Below are 20,640 nucleotides of genomic sequence, written 5' to 3'. Positions count from 1 at the left end.
CGACCCGAGATCTCCGAGTCTTTCCAGTGAATCAGAAGATTCACAGAAAGGAGCACCAGTGGCCAGGGCAAGGGGGGAGCCTGGGGGGACACCCCAGGAAGAAAGGGCCAGAGGGGGCTCAGAGGGGAGCAGTTGGAAATCGGGACCAGCGTCACCAACAGAGAGCAGGGGAGAGGAAGGGCGCCAGGTATCAGACGCTGGCAGCTCACAACAGGAGGGAGGGCACGAGTCAGGAGTGGCCACACCTCCATCGGGGAGCGAAGAAACGGTCAGACGGAAAGTGGAAGGTTGGGCGCGCGCGCCAAGTTCAAATGCACAGGAAGGTGGCGCAGTAAGCAGCCCGGAAAGGGAGCCAGGTCCTAAAGCCTGGCGCAAGGAGACAGGAGGGTCAGGGGGGTCAGCGTCAGAAGAATCCCAGAAGGAAGAGACCTCGGGGGGCAGAGGGACCCAGAGAAGAACAGTCAGGCGGAAAAGGTGGAGTAAGGCTAGGATATTAAGTTGGTGTACAAGGGGCGGAGACTCAGACGGAGCTTCGCCGGTCTAACCCTTAAGACGTAGAGCTGCGCGCAGCAGCGTGAGAATGGAAACTGTAACTCAATAAAAGACTTTTACAAGTTACCGCTGGCTAGCGTGATCCTCTGTGAGCTAGGATCTGGAAGCAGCTCTGACAGGCGTGAACAGGAAAGGAAGCGAAAGTGGGGCTTTAAATGTGGGAAGAGGAAGGGGCTCGGCAACAGCTAATTTGGAAGCAGACGCTGAGTGACTGAGCTCCAGAGTGATTTGTGTGTTTCGAGCAATAAACCTGAGTTAATTACTGCTGGAGTCATCTTGCTTCTGTGGGAGGGACCCAACCATTACATTTTATCTTTACAACAACCCCATTTTGACTGAATTAAGTGATTGGCTAAAGATCAACCAGTGACCTACATGGGGACTTGATGGTGAATGCTGAGTACCCTAATAGCCAGCAACAGAGCAAGCCAATCGGGGGCCTGGGGCGGCGCATGTGCCATGCACCCAGGGGTGGAGCCAGATGGGGCAGGATGCTCCGCAGGGCCTCTGAGGAGTCTGCCTGCCTTCTCCCACTCAGCTGCCCTACAGCTGGGGGGGGGGCAGGCAGCGGGCAGACCATTTGGGGCAGCGCAGAGCCTCACTCCCAGGAGAGATGCGCGACTCAGGCACGCTGCAGGCCTTGCGGTGAGTACCACCCGTCATTTTGTCACCCTCCTCAGTGGTGACATCTGGGGCAGCTTGTCCCCACCTCACCCCTCTTCCTCCTCCCCACTAATAGCTCAGATGTTCTGTGCCATCTCTGTGACAGTTCTTGATTAGGTACTGCTGCAAATCTTAGCTCACTACACTGTTCTTCTTTTACTTTAGCTTGCTGTCTATTAAATGTCTTTGGCATATACCAGTTAGAAGCTTTATAGCAGATCTCGGCGCATTTGTGCATGCCTCATTAAATGTAGTGACCTCTAACTGCACTGTGAGTCCACCGAGGATAGTTCCTGGAGATCTGAAGACTCTGCTTGTTTCACTGTTTTCCCTTTCTTTAAAACAAAAAGAAGAGGGGGGGGGGAGAGAGAGAGATGTAGTACTTTACATTGGCACTCCCAATACAATTTCCAAATGTGATGCCAAAATTGGAAGCAAATAAATTACAACATTTGACTTAATTTTTAATTAACTGAAAGTCATCACTGCAAATTGTGTCTTCCATTACAAGCCAGAATTCTCAACTGCCAGACCTGAAATAATTAAGCAATATATTATAATTAAGAAATGTAATTTTAATTTAATTATGATATATCATACAACTGTTTCTGATTTAGTTGACATTCATTGAGAAACTGCTATAATATCCAATAACACTCCAATATGCAGCTGACTTTTCATGTTTTGTTTCAGAGTATCTGGCAGTCTCCAGAACCCATAGAGGTGTTGTTTCTCTGTTTGGAAACAGCCAGCTTGCAGTGAAAATATTTGCCACCTAGGTTGCAACCCCCATGCACACTCGCTTTAGGAGAGAATCCCATTGAAATTGTGATAACTTCCTTCCAAATAAACATTTGTATTCATTCATTCATTCATTCTTTAAATTTGCATACCACCCTTTATCCAAAGATCACAGGCCAGTTCACAACGTAAAAATACAATGCAATGAAGGTGTGAAGGGAGCTTCCCTCGAGAAAGCATTTCACAAATGGGAAGCCATTGCGGAAAAGGCCTGTTCTTGTGTTTCCATCCTCTGGGCCTCTTGTGGAGGAGGCACACAAAGAAGGGCCTCAAGTGGGTTCAGGTCGCAGGGTCTAAGTTGGTTCATATGGGAAGAGGCGGTCCTTGAGGTATTGCAGTCCTGAGCCATTTAAGCCCATTACCAAGGCATTACAATTGCCCAGCACATCCACTGCCACACCTGCAGGTGTACAGGAGAAGTATAGCTGTGTGCCATCAGCATATTGCTGATACCATACTCCAAAACTCTGGATGACCCCACTCAGGATTTTCATGTAGATGTTAAATAGCATGGAGGTTGTAATCGCAACCTGGGGAACCCCACATTGAATTCCCATTAGCCAACATGGTCAAAGATGATGGGAGTTGCTGTAGTTCAGCAACATCTGGAGGCCCACAGGATCCCACCCCCGACCTTGTAGGATGCTATTGCACTGTGATGCTTTTGTAGTATTTGGTTCATTCACTTGCACACACAAAACATAAGCAGAGGCAAACAGCATGCACAGACCTAAAGGTAAAGGGACCCCTGATCATTAGGTCCAATCGTGGCCGACTCTGGGGTTTCGGCGCTCATCTCACTTTATTGGCTGAGGGAGCCGGCGTACAGCTTCCGGGTCATGTGGCCAGCATGACTAAGCCGCTACTGGCGAACCAGAGCAGCGCACGGAAATGCCGTTTACCTTCCCGCCGGAGCGGTACCTATTTATCTACTTGCACTTTGACGTCCTTTCGAACTGCTAGGTTGGCAGGAGCAGGGACCGAGCAACTGGAGCTCACCCCGTCACGGGGATTTGAACTGCCAACCTTCTAATCAGCAAGTCCTAGGCTGTGTGGTTTTACCCACAGCGCCCCCCTCATCCCTTACTGCACAGACCTACCAGGCAGCAATTCTGCCTCTGTGTCTCCCTGCCTCTGCTCCAAAAACTGCTGCTTTAGTCTCACACAGGTACACCTTCTGTCTCTCTTTTGCTTGGGAGTATCAGATGTGCCCCTGTCTCCAAACTCTGGTGGCTTTCCAATCCCAAACATTCCAAAGAGATCTCTGTATCAATAAAATAACTTTAAACGATTAGCTGCCATAAGGAGACATTGGTTGCATATTCCCCATACATTTAAAGCATGTAAAGCAGCCCACCCCCACCCCCCAAGAATCTAGGGAACAGGAGAAATTGTAGCTCTGTGGGGGTCAAACTACAGTTCTCAGGATTCTTTGGAAGAAACCATGTGTTTCAAGTGTATGGTTTGTACATTGGCATTGGCATTCCTGGGCAGTTAGAAGGGGAAGAGGGAATGGGAAATACCATTAAGGAAAGTGCCTTCTACTATATAACTGTTGGATTCTATCCAAATTTTTTAACCTTCTCTATTCCCTGCCTCCTGGAAAATGTAAATCAAGATGGTACATATAGCACAGTGATTTGATGTGGTGGGTAAGATATCAACGCACAAATAAATGGCTTGGATCCTGTTTCGGTCACTCATTTGCTACATAAGCTTTTCAACCCCCACCCCACCCACAGTGCAAATGTTGAGCCAATTATCTCCCTTTTTGGAATTACTGATATTACACTTTGAGATGCAAGCATATGCATAGTCATGACTGTTGGAAGAATAAAGAGTTATAATTTGATTCAGTTACCCATTTGAACACTTCCAATGGCATCCAAGGGAATGCATGGGTACGTTAGATGACATAGAATTTGCTTGTAACTTGTGTATTTATTTTTTTTTTTATCTATCTGATGTTTCTTGAATCTCTTGGTTTGATGTGTCTTTCATTTTATTCATTTGGGAGGAAGGTATTGGGTTGGTTTTCTTTTTTTTCTTGTTTTAGATAATTTCCCAGTGGGATGCTACAGGCTTAGTTCTTTCTGGAAGAGTGCAAACAATAGTATACACAGAGCAATAATGAGTGATTGTTATCGCTCCAATCCCTTTTCTCTCTGGTTTTCTGAAATTAAAAAAGAGAATTATTATTCAAATGACTCTTATTTAGGACATGGCATATCATCGGAACAGCCTGTTCAGAACTAAAGCAAACATTTGAGCCAACCTTCAGGCGCTATTCGGATTGTTCTAATCAAAGCTCCACGAAAGTGCTTTGCTTTATGCTATAGCTCAAGTGAAGGGATCACAAAATGCCCATGAAAAAAGCATTAAGTTAAAAGTATGTTAATGTAGGAGTATATTTATTTAAACACTGTGGGTGTTCCAGTCTGGAACTACCTACTGATGCAGTGGTTTCATCAATATACCAAAGAGAAAAGTAAATAATTCAACAGAACATTGTCTGAGGCAAATGTCAGTAGAAGGAAAATTGCTTTCAATAAATATGGCTCAAGAGTAAAACACAGCCGATTTTCCAAATAATGTACAGTTTTGCTTACGCAAGGTGCACCAGTGGTTGCAGAGTTTGGGAAAGCTTGAAGGTGTTTTAATTATACTGTTGTAATTACTTCCCATTTTAGCAACTAGCAGTGCTCTGAAACTTTCCGTACCAAGACACAGATACAAATAATTATGCAAATGCAGTCAAGTGTTTGTATATATGGAACTGCTGTCAGTTAGTTTACTTATACTTTCAAAAAGAAAGGGCAGAATCCAAAGTTTAAACAACAGATGCCTAGCCATATTGAGAGATCCAACAGAAATAACTGTTCGTGGCTCAGAAGCATTGAAAAGGAGTCGAGACATAAGAAAAAGCATCAGCTATTACCTTCTGTAAAAGTCTCTTTCCCTGTGGCCTAATAAATATTGTATGAACCAACATGAAGCAATATGGTAATGATGTGATATTTATCCAGTGAGCAGGTGCACCAATTGCAGTTACTGCTCTCTAGTTTGTTGTCGAGCAACAACAAGATTTTAACCTTTTTGAACATTCCCCTCCCTTCCTCTGTTTTGTTTTCAATCTTAGTTTCCCTGGGGACTGAAATGGCAAAAGAAAGTCAACACCAGGCCCTAGCGGCGCTACCAGGCACCACTGTTGCTGCTGCGCTAGCAAGCAACGCCACAGAACCTGCGGCTCCCGGAGGGAAGGGCGGGCCAAAAGAAGATGCATTCTCGAAGTTGAAGGAAAAATTTATGAATGAACTGAACAAAATACCATGTAAGTAAAACCATAGCTGGGTAGAAAATGTCATCATAATTGCTACTGTTGACACTCACAAACTGCTCAAGAAATAAACGTAATGGTCCTTCATTAAATCAGAGTGAAGCTCTGCTATTTTTAAAGCATTATTTTAAAGCATTATTTTAAAGCATTATTAAAGAATTCTATTTATTAATTGGTTTTCTTCTACTGCAAAAAGGCATATGCATGCTTTGATTTCTTTAAAGATCTATATTTGCCTTGTGTTTATGACTCTCGAGATAAATTGCAGGAAGTGGCACTGATAGTATGGATGGGATCAAATTCTGCTTGTTTGTTAATCCAACAGACTATGGCTATGTATACACTGTGCCTTTAAGTCTTCCCCTCAAAGTATTATGGGCACTGTAGTTTCATACTGGTTGGTGGGAACTGGAAACGCTGTGACAGGTAAAACCACAGTGCCCAGAATTATTTGAGGGAAATGATACAGTGCATTTTGAATATGCATTAAAGGTATAGCACGTACAGTGGTGCCCCGCAAGACAAATGCCTCGCAAGACGGAAAACCTGCTAGACGAAAGGGTTTTCCGTTTTTGAGCTGCTTCGCAAGACTATTTTCCCTATGGGCTTGCTTTGCAAGACAAAAACGTCTTGCGAGTGTTCCGATTTTTTTTTGCTCCCCCCCTTTTTCTAAGCCGCTAAGCCGCTAATAGCATTTTAGCCGCTAATCCGCTAAGCCTTTAATAGCCGCTAAGCCGCTAATAGCCGCTAAACCGCTAATAGCGCTAATCCGCTAAGCCGCTAATAGGGTTGCTTCGCAAGACGAAAAAATCGCTAGGCGAAGAGACTTGCGGAACGGATTAATTTTGTCTTGCGAGGCACCACTGTACACAGCCTAAAGCTGCAATCCTAGGCATGCTTGCTAGGGAGTAAGTCCCATGAATAGGATTGCAACAAGAAGTAAAAAAAAAAACAAAGTAGAAGGAAGGAACAAATTTAGAAACTGGTGCAGACATAACACATAGGCATGGAACCAGGCTCTCATCATGATCACGTGACATGACATGGTTCCAGTCACATGTCTTGGTAAGTTAATGGTGTACAGACTACTCCCACCTCGTTCTTCTGTACTAGTGAGCAGGTGGAACGAGCCAAAATCCTTGAATTAGTGTTATGTCTGAATTGGGAATTAAGTTTTATTTTGCTCCAAACAAATCTGTAGCTCAGGCTTTTCTTGGCTTCCTGATCTTGACTTGTCTGAATGAAGCAAACGTCAGACTCCTATTTCAGTATAACAACAAGCCAACAATAGCTGATGGATACTCCTGCTCTTCTAACACAAAGGAGAAAAGCAGGGGCAATCTGCTCATCCGCAGCAATGCATTAACCATGGATACATGTGGTCAACACAGCCAGTTAGTGCTCACCACCAATAGAGTGGTATGAGAATGGCTCCTTAGCCAGTCACGGGGTGGGTAGCTGTTCCGGCCTGTCATGGCAGGCTCCTATCCATAGGCAGCAACACTGGGGCTAGGCAGCCACTAGTTGTGGAATCCCTTGGCTGGCTGCTTGGATTGGCGGGCTTTCCTGCCATCCGTCTATTTGAATTCTGGCCAGTTGAGCAGGCTTCACTCTGGTCCACCCCCAACCTATAAAGGCTGGCTATGCCTGACTGTAGGGACTACAGTCCACAATTTAGTGTTTCTATTTGCAAGGGATTGGTGTTTGTAATATGTTCTTTCTCACCTTCAGGGTTAGGGATGCAGCAGGCTAATAATGAATGAATAGAAAAAGTGTTGGTGACTCAAAGCCACACTATTACCATCACTATTTAGACTCTCCTGCAACAGTCAAGCTTGCCTGTTTTTACGAAGAAGTAAAAAAGTGGGAAAGAAATATTAAACTAAACTAGAAAAAGGTTCTTTTTCTAACCTGAGGCCAAGTAAAGGTTTCATAAAGTAGTGACAAAATGGAAGTGACTTCAGAACTTGAAGGGATCTGAAAATTTCAGGGAAAATATCCTTTAGTAGCCTTGATTGATTGGTTTTCTTCAAGTCACCTGTGTGTTAATAACTCAGCTGCCACATTATTATTCTAAAGGAAATGGAAAGAAAGCTTCTTATGGATCACCACACTTCAGGTATTATCTGCAACCAAATCCAGTAACAAGTCAAATACCTGTCGTTAATTCTGGCAGGTTCAAAAGGATGCTAGAATACTGTATCTGGTATTAGATGCTGAAGAATTGAGCCCCCCCCCCCACATTTCACAGTTTTTGAGCCGCCCACAGTTTTTCAGTGAATAAAAATCAAAAAGCAGGTATGATGTTTATAGGCTGAAATATGCCTTACCCCCTTTGAAGCAAAAAAAGGGATTTTAAAGGCCACTGTCTGTATCTCATTGCTAGCAAATTTATATAGTATGGATTTTAGTTTGGACCCTCCTCCCCCCAAAAAAGGAAGTCATTAATTGCAATAAATTAGCACAACAGAAAATTTAACCATGTAGGTTCAGACTATAGCCACTTATTTGCCCATAATGGTATTACATTTTTCTCTCCAGTTTTGTAAGTGGAGTGTTCAGGCATTTGTTGCTGACAGTTTAAATGTTCAGGGTGGCTTGTCATGTTGCTCTTTATACTGTGGATAAAATAACCTGCAAAATTAAAGCATGGGGATGCTATAAAGCAGGCTTCCTAAACCTTGGCCCGTCAGATGTTTTTTGGCCTACAACTCCCATGATCCCTAGCTAGTAGGACCAATGGTCAGGGATGATGGGAATTGTAGTCTCAAAAAACATCTGGAGGGCTGAGTTTGAGGAAGTCTGCTATAAAGCTACTGAAGAAGAATGGTGCAGAGTTGTTATTTTTAGTTATGCAAATACATGCACTCTGGTTGTGAGTTTCTGATTAGTGTCTAACTGTGACCATGCAAGTTTCCTCAACTTTGATTGGCCACAAGAAAATAGTTGTACTCCAATACTTTTCCCCCCTGCCACACAGGACATTTTCAAGCAGTTTTGCAGCAACAAGTGCCATTACTTGGCTGTTCTTAAATAGGAAGGCCCTGTAATTAATGTTTTCTATCTAAATCAAAAAGGAAGATGCTCCAATAGCACATAAAATATAACTATATTATAGTTGGGATGGACAAATCCTTAAGTCTGGAATGTATAAAGAGTTACTAACGAGGAATAGTATGGAGAAGAGAGCAGGGGATAGGCAAAAATAAGGTAAAGGTAAAGGACCCCGGACGGTTAAGTCCAGTCAAAGGTGACTATGGGGTTGCAGCACTCATCTCGCTTTACTGGCTGAGGGAGCCGGCATTTGTCCACAGACAGCTTTCCGGATCATGTGGCCAGAATACTGTGATGGAAACCAGAGCTCCAATAGTACATAAAATATAACTATACCATATTGGGAGGACAACATCCTTAAGTCTGGAACATAGAGTTACTAATGAGGAATAGGATGGAGAAGTGAGCAGGGGATAAGGAGATATAAAAGTTAAAGGTCCAAAAAGGTCTTTGGTTTTTCTTTTAAACAGTGGTGATATCCAATTGGTGCCTTTGCACTCATGGAACAGCTTTTGTTGCAGCAGACCCTTCCACTGATGGAAGTGGAGGAGAGGCATTTTTTTGCCCAAAACACTATCCCACTGCCAATATTTACAAAAGATAAAATTGCCAGTCTTAGCTGCTTTTGTATATAGAATAGAAAAGAGTGTCATTGTGTCTTTGCAGCAGGCAATTATTATTATCAGATGTGAAGGAAATGAGCAGCTATCCTATCTTTTAAAGACATCTGAAGGCAGCCCTGTTTAGAGAAGTTTTTAATATTTAATGCTGTACTGTTTTTAACATTTGATTGGGAGTTGCCCAGAGTGACTGAGGAGACTCAGTCAGATGGGTGGGGTATAAATAAATTATTATTATTATTATTATTATTTACTAATTTATCTGCCCTTCACTCAGGGCAGGTTACAACATTAAAACAGCCCTGAGAAAGATTGTTTATAAAAAGGAGGGAGGTAATGGAGAATCCTTAACCATTAGCCAAACTGCTCACTTTTGAAAAGTCTTGGGAACATTCTAGCTGACACTAAAAACTAGACAAGAATGACACCTAATTCTACTGCTATCATCTACGAGGCCCTACCTTGGGCAGCCAGAGATCTAAGCACTGCAATAGATGGCACCTGAAACTAGAAGAATAAGATGATGAATAGGAAAATGAAATCATTTCTATATCACATTGCAATTGGCAACACTGTACGTACTTTATCTCACTAATTATTATCTACCTGTTTTGAAGCATTTCTGAGGTAGTAATATGCTTATTAAAATTGAATGCCTATCCTGGCAAATAGGTGGTGAATGCCTACTTTTGTGACAGGATTTTAATAAGGGTCTCCTGAGACCCTCAAGACCTCCTCTAGCACCTCACTGTGATTATTGCTGGAAAACTATTAAAGTGACTGTGCCGATGTTTTGCTGCATTATGAACATGTCAAGTTATGCCAGTTCCTATTAAATTGTGCAGAGAATTAAATTTGCAGCTGGAAAACTGTGACAATGTACTTCATTGGTTTATTTTTGAGGCTGAAGTTGGGATTTTGAACTTTAAAATATTGGTATTTTATATTAGAACTAGGCAGTAAAGCTCTGATCCTGCAATTGCTGGGTTTGTGTAGTTCACATTGTTGCATGTTCAGACCCAGAAACCTTCTCCCTAAATAAATTCACACTTGAATCAAATTGTTGATTTGGTTTTTGGCAGAATTTAGGCCACAACTTTATTGATTACAGAAAGTGACTGGTTGCATAGGCTCTGGTTCAACTAGCTCCCTGCCATGCAGGTAGCGCTGACCCAGGGCACCAGCATAGGTCAGCCCAAAGTGAACACCTGGATAAGTGGAAAGCCGGGAACGGGCTAACTCCACCATCCAAATGTCCCCCTGGACTTAGGCACGGGCACAACTGCCTCTCAGGGGTTGACCAAACCATCGAGTCCCTGGATTCCTTTAATGGAATACCCTTCACATAGGGATAGTGAGAGCGTTCTCCCATCCCTATCACCTGAACCAGAGCCTATCCTCAACCTTACAAGTTGTGACAATTTGCTACACAGCAGGCAAAACCCAAATGGCAACAGCCAATCAGTCAAGTGGGGAAAACTCCTGCCGTGCCCCTGTCCCAACAACAGACGACACACGACGGCATAGCAAGGTCAAGCGCAACAAGCCCTAAAGGTAGAGAGAGGTGGGTAGGTGTTCCAAATGCACATGCCAAAAGAGGAAGCTCTGGGTCAGGTGCATGGGCATAAATAGGTCTCTCCAACCATTTGGACTGCGTCCCATTGGCCAGATTGTACCCAACTTTGAGGGACATACCAATTGGGTGTTGTGGCTTAATAATTATGCCCACCCACAATACAGTGTGTCGGTTGTCCAGGTCTCACTGCAGTACGTGCCCTCTTTAAGGGAGGACCCGATTTATCTACACATGTCTTGAAGGCACAGAGCCCCAATGGGTGCTGAATATGTGATTTATGTAAAATAACTTATTCTTTCCTTCTGTGAATCTCATTCAGTTAAGAGCTTTTAGAAAAACTCATGTACATAATGCATTATGGAACATTTCTTTTTAAGTATTTTGAAAGAAAAAATGTGCTTGTTCTATAGTTACAGTGTGCAGTAAATTGAACAGGAGTTATTTATGGGCTATTCATATGCAGTGATATCCAGTAATTGGCCTAATACATTCAGTTTGAAAGCGTGGCAGAAGTACCCTACCTTTTAACAAAAAAGTTATTTGTAAGGGTGTTCTGTGTTCCATATTCTCTCATGTGAAAGTACAATGCCTAGCATACTAAATTAATGCTAAATACTAGTAGTGTTATCTTAGACAGGGGCAGCAGCCTAGCAAAACTTTATCAAAACTTAATTGATCTCAGTGTCTTCTAAAGTGTACTACAGAGATATTTAATAAATAATAATGATGATAATAATAATAATAATAATAATAATAATAATAATACATACATACATACATACATACATACAAACAATTCTTCTACTGAGAGGACCCACAAGAGTGTGGGACCCACATAACTAATCAAATTGCAAATAAAACACATTTCTAATAGCAATTAACATAGTACATAATGCACCTATAGTAAACCCCACTGAACTCAAGAGAACTTACTTATGGTAACCATGTATAGAATATAATAACAGTCTACTGGATCAGGCAAAAGGCCCATGGCATCTTATTTTCACAGTGGCCAACCCAGTGCCTATGGGGTTGCACTGTAATGCTTACATTAAAATAGAAACCTTACTGCAGCAAGGGTAAAATATGTCACACATTAAGGCTGGCAACAAGCCCATTTAAATAAAGGTATGTTCAATTTATTGTTAAGGAGACACAAAGCTGGCTAATTTAAACTGGGAGAAAGCTCTGGAATCATTACCACAGAAACGGACCTGCCTTTTGTGCTCATTGGTCAAATCTCCTGAGAAGGCATCAAGAGCATGGCCTCTGAAATTGAACTTAATTCCCACGTAGGTCTAATGTGCATGGGGAATTCAAAGACTGGAATCATCAACTGAGTCCAGAAGTTAATAGTAAGCCAACTGGTTTGACATAACATCCTTGACAATTGACTTTGCTGGCTGGGGCTGATGGTAACTGGAGTTCAACTACACCTGGATGTTTGCTACCCCAAGTTTTCTATAAAAAGAGGTGCCGGCACTCACCGTGAATGCCTCCCTTGTTCTCTTATAATGGCAATGAAAGATGCTGGAATTGAGTGAGTTCTGGCTAGGGGGGAAAAGCCCTAACATAACGTAATGTTGTGACATCGTTTACTGCTTAGAATTACCCTTCCTTCTTTTTTTCTTTTTTGTGTTTCTGTTTACCTTACTCTGATCAAGCTTTCAAAAATCCATTTGTCAATTTAATCCCACCCCACCCAAAAATATCTCAGTTCAGAAACCTGCTCTTCATTTCAAATATGACACGGGTGCCATTTGGCTTGAAGTAAGTGCAAAGGAAAAAGAGGTCAGGAAAACATAAAACAGCATGAGGTTTACTATTCATAACTTCCAGTCTGGCATATCCTTTTCAGATTACATGTCTGCGATGGTAATCAGTTGGCATGGAACCATTTATTCCAGAATGCCAATTTCTAAACTGTCTTGTCTTGTGAAACATTTGTTGATAGATAGGGCTTTAAGTCCCCAAGATTGGGTTGGGTTTCCTAGTTCACAGAAAATTGGGTTTAGAAGAAAGATTAGCAGATGAAAGGAAAATGTCTGAAGTACTTTTAATTCAAGCATAGCATTTGGAATTATAAAGAAGACGAAAGCTCACCAGAGAAAGAAGTCAAAAGTGACTTGACTGATAGCAATTGTGAGCCAGCCATGCAAATAATTCCGCAGTGATTCTGTGTATGAAACTATTTAGCAACATCACCTTCCAGCATATAAAATGCACCCCAAGAAGGAAGAAACAGACGAACTAGGAAATATGGAAAGTCTTTTTTTATTACTATATTAATGTGTGAATTTGAAATTGCTGAAGCTTATATTATGCTGTCCTAATAATTACAACTGAGCTTCTTTTCCTCACATGACTTGTCTGTATTCCTTCTTTAAGATTGTCCCCCACATTATAAGATTTGCAGGGCATGGAAATGGATACAGTATTACACCACACATCTTCCTATAGATCATTTGAAAAAGCAACTCCCCATAGGAAGGAATGATTGAAATATTATTAAGATAAAGACTGCAATCCAGAAGGGATATACACCATCTTCATGAACTTGAATGTTTATAAATGCAGTATTGTCATAAAATGTACAAATTCCTCAGTGTCCATATCACAAAGAGGAATAATTAGTCATTAGAGGTTTGGAGAAAACATTTTGCCACCTTATGGATCTAGTGCAGCCGGAGCTGGCAGGGCTACAGTAGTGAATTGTTCCTTTCTATATTTGTTCCCACAGTGACCCAACTACTCAGAAAGTAAGCCCCACTGAGTTCTGAGGGATTTACTCCCATGAACGTGTGCATAGGATTGGAGCCTAAATAAAACAGCTCTCACCACCTCACCTCCTGTTTACCTGAAAGGAATTTTCTTTTGCCCGTCAAGCATATGCCTTTTAATTTAATTTTAAAGCTGGGCTATATGTAGGCCTGTAGGCATCAAATCAGTGATCCATTTTCATTTTTGTAACAAGTGGGAACCCCCATTTCTCCTACAGTATATAACCAATAACAGCTCACACCTACAACCAAATTTGGAACAACTCTAGTCAGTGTACTCCAGTTCTTCTCCCCTTTGTTTCACGGCAGACTGAGGAATTTGCCTCCGGAAGGTGATGGTATGAAAGCAGTTCCAATCCTGCCTATGATCTGCGGCCTCTTTACTCCACAGTGCAAACTACCATGTTAGCACATATGAAGAGTCAAGCTGGATCAGACCAAAGGCCTGTCTGGTCCAATATTCTGTTTCCACAGTGACCAGCAAGATGCCTGTGGGAAGCCCAGTAAGAGAAAAAACACTCTTCCACTCATGTTCCAAACAACTAGTATTCATATTGCCTCTGATACCTGAAGGTAACATATAGCTATCTTGTAATTAATAGAGTTGCCATCTATTTAAAGTAAGAAAAAATAACAGATGAGAACAGTAGAAGAACCCTGCTATATCAGACTAAAGAATTATGTATTCCAACATCCTCTTCGCACAATGACCAACCACGTGACTATGGGAAGCCCACAATCAGAACATGAGTGCATAGCATTCCCCCTGATAGTCAGCCATCCTACGGGGACAGTAAAATAGGTTAGGTGCATATCCAGGGCTTTTTTCAGCCAGAACTCAGTTTTGGCACCTCTCAGGTAGATGCCATTGCCATTCTAATAGAACCAGGGAGGTTTTCATAGTGAGTTCTGGCACCTCTTCTTACAGAAAAATAGCATTGTGCATATCTGTCTATATAATATATGAGTGCATACTTCCTCCTTTCCATTTTTGTAGTGGTACAACCAAATTTCATCCTAACAGGCCCCATGCCTCATTAATGACAACATCATTCCCATCGCGTTTTGGTATCAAAAAACCGAGAAAGTTGTTACATTCAATATTTTCCCCCTATGACTTAATTGTTTCCATTTGAAACAGCAGGAAGAATTTAGGTAGGAACGATGCAATTGCTTTGTCTGGAACTTGGCCAGATCCCTAACCAAGACCAATCAAGCTCCCCCTAAAGCAATTCACTGTCTTTCCATTTACTTTAATGGCACTTGGGCATTGCTGGCGAAAAGGTTCTGTGGCTTCTTTAATGACCGCATGCTCTTCAGGACATTGGTTTTATGTCTCACACAGAGGGCAATATTCCCTGATGGCCATTGCTACATTTGTGAACCCCCCACTTTCCAACCCATCACAGCTCTATTAAATGAGCAGTTTGTTAGTGTAATGGAACAACTGTTTCTCCCACGCTGTGCAGGCACTATTTCGATTCATTGCTCGGGTTGTTTTGGGGTTCTTTTATGCCTAAGGTTCTTCTGGTTTAGGAATGCCTTCCAACATTACCCAGATTTTTTAAAAAAATACATTTCTGTGCATGTGTATCTAATAAGGCCCAGGAGAAGCAGGTCCTGGGGTGCAGCCTTCAGCAATCCTTGAATTACACTGAACTAAAAGTATTATATTGAACTTCGCTGGCAAATATCAGGTGGCTGGGAATGGATGAGAGGGACAAAGCCTCGAGGCAGACTTTGGGGAGAAAATATTGTCATGATTATTGTCAAATATTGTCAATTAACATGAATATTTCCAACTCATCCAGATGGTTTTTGAACTGTAGCAGCCATTACTGATGAGCCGAGCAGTGCTTTCAGTTTGGAGAGTTCACCATGATGCTCTTGTTAACACAAAACCTAAAATAGCATTAGCTTTTAAAGCCATATCACATTATTGACTCAGGTTTCTTATCTAGTATAACATCTTAATCTTTTCCCAGAAGAGCTATTGCTCAGCTAGTTTTTATCCATCTTCTGCTGGAGCATTTGTTTTTGTTTTTACTGAGTAAACTTCACTACATTAGTCCTCCTTGAATTTCATTAACCCCATTTGAAGAGTTTGCAGCTTTGTCAGAATCCATCTGTGTAAAACTTCCTTTCTTTTCTCCACCCACCAGGCAAATTCACTCTAAGACCACAAAAGAAGGTGAGAAAAGAATCTGATTCTTGGCCCCAGGGTTCACAGTCCAGTTCTACAGTCCTAAACACATGAAGGAACACTCTGATAGTATTCCTCCCATTTCTCTAGGGTCTATACAATGAGCCTTGCCTAGCAGCTCATTTTGAAAGCAGGTGTTGAAGACTTAAGTAGTGACTTCTCTTATGAGTATTTTTGAATCCAGCAGCAGAAATGAAAGTAAATTTGCTAATCCTGTGTGATCAACAGATGTAAAATTTAAATTAAATTAAATTTTAAAAGAATTAAATAGCTGATAAGACTAGTAGGCATAAGCATAATTACTCTTGGAACAAAAAAACCCAGGACATTAGTTTATCTGGCAAACACACTGACATTAACTAAAGAAGCAGCTGCACAGTTTCTTATGCACTAATAGAAACTTTGTTAGAGATAATCAACAATTCTTTGAAACCTGTAGCATCAACAGTAATGAGCAATTAATTCTGAATCACTTCAGAACCCAGAATGTTGACCACAGGAGAAATAGACTGAGCAGTAGAAAAATGGAGTTTATGAAGCATGAAGAAATAAAAACGAGACGAACATAACTTTCAAGAGAAAGTGAACAGAAGGGGAAAATAGCAATCAATAAAATCTGAAGCTAGCAGAAACTGTCTTGGAAAATAAATGTCCTTCCAGAAACGTAGATAAGTGCTAATTTATTTAAGAAGGATACTTATTATTCAGAGCCATTTGCCTCCTACTTTAAACTAAAGGCAACTGTGTTATGAAACAATAACAAGATCCAAACTTTGCACGTATCTATTGACATCCAGAAGGGGATCTATTAAAGTACTGGTGTGGCATCAGTACAAAATAGTGATGTTTTTGTTTTTCACCCATGACATTTCCACATGATCATGTGTTACTTATTTATTTTTTAGAAAAAGGTCTTCAGTGTAGTCATAAATAATTTGTCTTTCCAGGATCTTCATTGCACTGAGATTTGTCCATGAACAGAAGACATGAGCCAAACCATTAACACATGCACACTATGCTAGCATATTCATCTGTGATGTCTCCATTATGTCCTTAATGCTGATGCTATTTTTTGTTTCTTCATTATGATGGGAAAAGTACTTCACAGTACTTTTTTTAAAAAAAGCTTTCAGTAGTAATACCGGAGGCCTGGTAAAGCATTAAATAGCTTAATAACTATATGACATGTATGGTGGTCCCATACCTCTTAATTTGTGATTGAAAACATTTTAAGGCAGCGAGAACCTGCTGGAGAAATTTTGAGGCTCCCTGGATAGTTTTAATTTGTGAGTAGTTTGAATAGTTAATTGAAGTTTTTCTTTTTAAAAAATGATGTCAAATGTTCAGCTCCAAAACCATCCTTAATCTAATGTCTTTTGTGTCATATACAAACAATACACTTTTGCTTGATCTTGATCACAAGTAATTTTGATTAATTCAATCCTGTTACAGTAAAGCACATGAGTATTGCCATATCTGTAGAACTTTTAATTACCAAGATTACTTCACACAGTTTCTCTCTCATTTAACCTCACAATGAACTTCCACATTAGATTTAATATTTATACCCCACTTTTCTAAAAAATAATAATATTCAGAGCTGCTTACAAAACAAAAATACAATAGACAACAATTTAAAATACTGAATGTATTACAAAATACAAATGCAATATAAGGTATAAATTTTACATATTTGATACAAAATAAAATTGCACAAGCACAAGGTATTTGACTGGAGATTTGCAACTGAGACTTTGGCATCAATACTAAAAGTCTAGTAATTTTATCATGGTTCCCCCCCACACACCCTATCTCTTTTAAAATAACATTTATATATGCCTTTGATCACTTCAAAAGGCCTCGTGTGGTGCTGTTCACAGATATGTCTTTATTTCTACCTTGGAACGTATAGGTCTCTTTTCCACCCAAAGTACCTTATATAGATCTCTACTAAATAACTGCATTTATTTATTTTTTTAAAAATGAATCAGAAAATTCATGCATGTGTATGCAGCTCAGTGTGGACAAAGAGCTCTGGATCTGGTTGTTTGTGAATTTTAGTATTGGTTCATGTCCCTGCTCAGCTATGAAGTTGACCCAAGGATCTAATTGGACAAATTTCTCTATTAGCCAAGCCTGCTTTACAGGATTCCTGTGAAAAGAAATTGATTTCTCAGTACATTGAAGAACACTATAAAAGTCAACTATGGCAGATAGAAGAGGCATTTTATATGTTTAAAATGTTTTCCCCCAGTTTATCACTTCATAAGTGATCTGTATACAATGTAAAATTAATCCATACTGGGATTATTAAAGATCAGGCTTTACGTACTCAACTGTTTTATCTAGCTTTTTAATTTAACCAATAACTAGCACAGATTTAACAAACTAGTGAAATTCAACTATGAATCTTTTGGGAGATCACTGGAAAAGGAAGAAGGCTTGCAAACCAATATTAATTCTTCACGGCTTTTTCAAAAAGTGCATCGACTGCTGTCTGATGTTTTTTGCTCAAAGCAAGATCCAGGGTTGCTTTGTAATGCTGTGGGAAAAATAAGGTCTTTGCAGAAATAGCAATATGATAATCTGACAGGACTCAAGAGATAGATGGTGTCTAGTGTTCTCTCTCCCCTGAACATTGGTGTTGTTCTTGTTTTCAATAGATAGTAGGCAGTTGCCAGTATCTCATCTTGTCACATACTTGTTCAACCTTGTGGATTTGGGGGGTATTAAATGCTAATTATTTTTATTACAAGGTTTAAGTTAGCATATAAATATAATAAAAATCAGTAAAATACAGCAACACTGCCCAGAAAGAAGCAAGCAATTACATTCAAATGTGAACAAAGGGAGGTGCTGACTTGTTTTTTTGTTTTTTGTAGTTTGCTACAAACATTTGGCTACCTCTTCATTAGAATGTGCTATTTCAATGTAATTTGGGGCAAAAGTATTCCCCTGAATGCAGTTATATGGCCTTCGCAGCTAATCCATAGAGATCACCAATACGAAACAGATGGTGCTGAAGGAAAACACTGGAAATGGACCTTGTCAGATTTTGTTGCTGTGATAGACTGTCCCAGAGTGCAGAAGCAAACATTATGTTCCTATCCTTCAATACTAAATGAGTCTGGACAAGAAACTATTTCCTCTTATGAACAAAATCTGACAGATTCAGCTACTGGTGATGCTGAAATTATCCCTTGAATCCATCGGTACTCACTTGCTGAAATACGGAAGTAGGAAATAGTGTCTACTTGTGTTGGTGAAAAGTTAAATGATATGTTCTCTAAGAGCTATTTAACACGAATTGTGCTTTAGCACTGACTGTCAAGTGACCCTATATATCTTTGATGGGCTGTTTAGGCAGAACTGGGGGTTTTTAGTTTTATTTTTGAATCCCTTCAAAAAGTCAATAAGTTTCTGGAACATTCTCTCTCCTCCTTTCTCTGTCTCTCTTCCTGCCATTAGTAAGATTAGTCAATATATCTACATTTGCATGTATCATAAATCAAAACAAAGTACAATGTAATTCTCAAAACTTTACGTTTCCATGACAGTATTTCATCCATGAGAGTATTTCATCCATGAATAAGCATTATTGATATTCTTGTATCCCACTATCCAACATTCAGCTGAAGTTCCAAATGTCTCCTTAGCTAAGAGAATATAATATGATTAGGATTGTAGTCATGCTAAATCATACTGCAGAAAAACAATAAATACTAATATTGTATGTACCCTTACAGTAATTAATTATAAAACCATGTTCATGTTAGATAAATATAAATGTTTTACAGTGGCATCAGTGTGTAGTGCCCCAGATAATTCATAAATTCTTAGCCATCTTTCAAAGTAGAGGTGTAATTAGCATTGCAGAGTTGAAAGACCATCATTTCCACTGACTCGGTTTGACCCATTGTTTGCAATTTGTTTCTATATGTTGGTAAGAGAGTGGATTTTTATAAATTAATTTTATTTCAGCTACTGAGCCATTTGAGATTATGCTCATTGGTTGGAGAATGTACAAGGTTCAGGTGATATATGCACATTTCTCAAGGCCTGATGGAGGGTATTTATATTGATCTGGACAGGTGCATTTGTGATGAAGCCTGATGAACATGCACAGTGACCAGTTGTAATACAGATTAACCACTAACCTTACATTATTCCTAAGAGAGAGAGAATAGATTTATCTCCAGTTTCAACCAGTTCTGAAATCCTCTTGACAAAGTGATATGGTTGTATTTCAAATAATTTGAAGAAGGACAAGCAAATATATTTTGGATGTACCAGATATTGTTATACAGTAGTTTGTGGGATGGCAAAAATCATAGATGTGCAATAATAATAGAAACAGGTGCCACTTTCTGATTTGAAATATAGAATGGGAACACAAAAATGCATTTTTTAGCAGTCATGATCACAGTTCAGTGCCAGTTGTCTGGTGACAATCAGGTCCAGCTGGTGCCAGTTGCCTAACCTTGGATGTCCCCAGGGCACTTGCTGTTTTGTCTTGATAAAGAAGAATGTGTTCGTGATGCAGAGGCTGTGATGTGAGCACAAATCAAGCAGCCTTTATCTGCTGCCAATATGAAAGTGACTTATGCTGTTGCCCCATGTGTGATGATCACCCCAACTCTGTCACTGAAATCTCCCAGCAGGAATAGGTGTTCGCAGGCTGGGACCATCCTGAAATTCTGGTCTAGTTGTGCGTAGAACTGGTCCTTGGTCTGTATGTCAGAGCACATATTGGGAGTGTAGGCACTCAATTTGTTAACCAGATGAAAGGTGGAGGGAAAGCAAGTGTTCTGAGCCTTCGGTTGGCAGTTCTATTGCAGACAGAAGAGAGTTCCTCACTGTTAAGCCTACCCTATGAATATGTGGTTCTTCTGGATGCCCTCCTTGCTAGAAAAATGTGTAGTTCTTCTCTTGAAGGCTGCCATTCAGAATGAGTCTAGTCTCCTGTAAAGCAGCAATGAAAATGTTGACCATTTTCAGCTCATGGTCTATGATGACCATCATCCATGAGTCATTGACCTGCCACAGTGGACAAG

At 40.5% G+C, this 20,640-nt stretch overlaps 1 protein-coding gene across 4 annotated transcripts in view; it reads left to right on the top strand.

Annotated features, from left to right (window-relative positions):
* The window catches only part of SYT1 (synaptotagmin 1), a 335,884-nt gene that overhangs the window by 212,792 nt on the left and 102,452 nt on the right, over window positions 1-20,640 (top strand). For all 4 annotated transcript variants that reach the window (XM_083463109.1, XM_083463106.1, XM_083463108.1 and 1 more), the window contains exon 3: window positions 5,156-5,347. In XM_083463109.1, coding sequence (XP_083319235.1) covers window positions 5,173-5,347 — 175 coding nt within the window. In that variant the 5' untranslated portion in view covers window positions 5,156-5,172. The remainder of the gene's footprint in view (window positions 1-5,155; window positions 5,348-20,640) is intronic.

This window comes from Podarcis liolepis (assembly GCF_965112155.1).
Source record: "Podarcis liolepis genome assembly, chromosome: 10".
NCBI lineage: Eukaryota > Metazoa > Chordata > Lepidosauria > Squamata > Lacertidae > Podarcis > Podarcis liolepis.
The sequence above is the reverse complement of the archived record's forward strand: the minus strand, read 5'-3'. Positions and strand labels throughout refer to the sequence as shown.